The 1,726-nt window shown below is 39.0% G+C and overlaps 1 protein-coding gene across 1 annotated transcript in view; it reads right to left on the bottom strand.

Moving 5' to 3' along the window:
- The window catches only part of LOC110032545 (PTI1-like tyrosine-protein kinase At3g15890), a 3,863-nt gene extending 2,717 nt beyond the window's left edge, over positions 1–1,146 (bottom strand). The window contains 3 exon segments of the mRNA XM_020736206.1: positions 350–612; positions 693–843; positions 926–1,146. Of these exon segments, the coding sequence (XP_020591865.1) occupies positions 350–612; positions 693–843; positions 926–975 (464 nt within the window). The 5' untranslated portion in view covers positions 976–1,146.
- Positions 1,147–1,726: the final 580 nt, after the last annotated feature.

The raw sequence follows: 1,726 nt of genomic DNA, 5'->3' as shown, positions 1-1,726 counted from the left end.
ACACGACGCCACATAATTTTTATGTATTTACATATTAAACAATTAAACTTTCATATCACAATTTTGTTGTTTGATGTAGAAATATATAGGAATTGTGGGGTATGTATGTAAATTTTCCATAAAAAATTAATTAGAGTTTTTAATAGTTCATAAAAAGACAAAAAAATCTGTCTAAAACCTTCATTAGAACTAGGCATGAAGATGCAAAGAAGACCAAAGAAAAAACGACAACATAACAATTCTATCTCGTTGCAAACTATATCATTTTAATGTTATAATATGCATAAATCTGATTTGATAAATAAATTAATCTGATCGAAATATTAAAAAAAAAAAAAAATCAACTTACACAAGCCCTTCTGCCGAACCAGTAATGATGTTCATCCTTTTCTTCCAGTCCAGCTGCGTATCCGTAGAAAATTGGCCATGAAGATGAGACAGCAAGCTAAGGTTTGGCATATAATCATAGACAATAAGCCTCTGTTCCGCTCCAGCACAATATCCTCTGAGTCCCAACAGGTTCTTGTGCCTCACCCTTCCAAGTATCTCTACCTCCACCGCAAATTCCATCTCAGCTTTCGAAGTCATGCCTTTCAGCTTTTTAACGGCTATCTGATGATGTTTTGATGGTACATGAGAAAAAAAAAAAACAGAAATTTATTTATTTCATGCACATGCTGGGATTAAATTACCTGATGTCCATCAGCCGTTTTCCCCCAAAACACACTTCCAAATCCTCCCTCGCCAAGCAAATAGTCTTCACTGAAGCCATTGGTGGCCACGTGAAGCTCCTTATAAGTGAACAACCTCCAGGTGGCGCTTTCTGATCCTCCGCCAACAAATCTACACATCGAAAACCAAAAAAAAGGAAGGATTTTTTTAGCAGAGGAACAATGGGTTTTAGATGACAGATATGTGTTCTTACCCTTGGGTGACCTTCTCTTCGCCGCAGCAAGAGCTTATCATCGACCCCATTGCGGATGCCGGCGATATAGATTCGCCGTGATGGTGTCCTCTGCTTCTGAAATGAAAGGATTGATGGAAGATTTAAGAGGGCGGGCTCTTATTTGTTCTCTTCTTCCTCCTCCGCATAAACGATAAAAGAATGACTCGGAATTTTTTCATTAGTTAATTAGTGTTTTTAAAATGAATCAAATTTTTGGCTCGGACAACTTTGACCGCCCACCGCGCCGAGTAGGCCGGCAACAGATGAGCTGGGCAGTTGGATTACTCAAATCTCCACGAGTTTTAACGCAACAGCCTGCTTGAGCGGAAAATGTATTTTATCCCGAGTACCATGTAGATGTACATCCATACTTCAATAACATATTAACATGCAACTAGTCTCCATAGTAGTGCACATATTCTACTTTAGCACATGATACATTCTATGATTCTATGATGGAGCACGACCCGACCCGACCCGACCCGAACACAATTTGTAATCCAAATAAGCAAATAGAGGATGCAACTAGATTTAGCCCGAAGCTAGGCGGCGCAGGCCAAAATTTTAGATACTCTCATAAGCCCGCCTGCATTCTCCATGTACGCTATAGAGTTTTTGATTGAAGAAAAATTGAAGTGTTAATCCAAATAAGCAAATAGAGGATGCAACTAGATTCAGCCCGAAGCTATGCGGCGCAGGCCAAAATTTTAGATACTCACATAAGCCCGCCTGCATTCTCGATTTACGCTATAAGAGTTTTTGATTGAAGAAAAATTGAAG

This window comes from Phalaenopsis equestris, unplaced genomic scaffold, assembly GCF_001263595.1.
Source record: "Phalaenopsis equestris unplaced genomic scaffold, ASM126359v1 Scaffold000969, whole genome shotgun sequence".
NCBI classification, from domain to species: Eukaryota; Viridiplantae; Streptophyta; class Magnoliopsida; order Asparagales; family Orchidaceae; genus Phalaenopsis; species Phalaenopsis equestris.
Note: the sequence above shows the minus strand (reverse complement) of the source record. Positions and strands in the feature narration are given on the sequence as shown.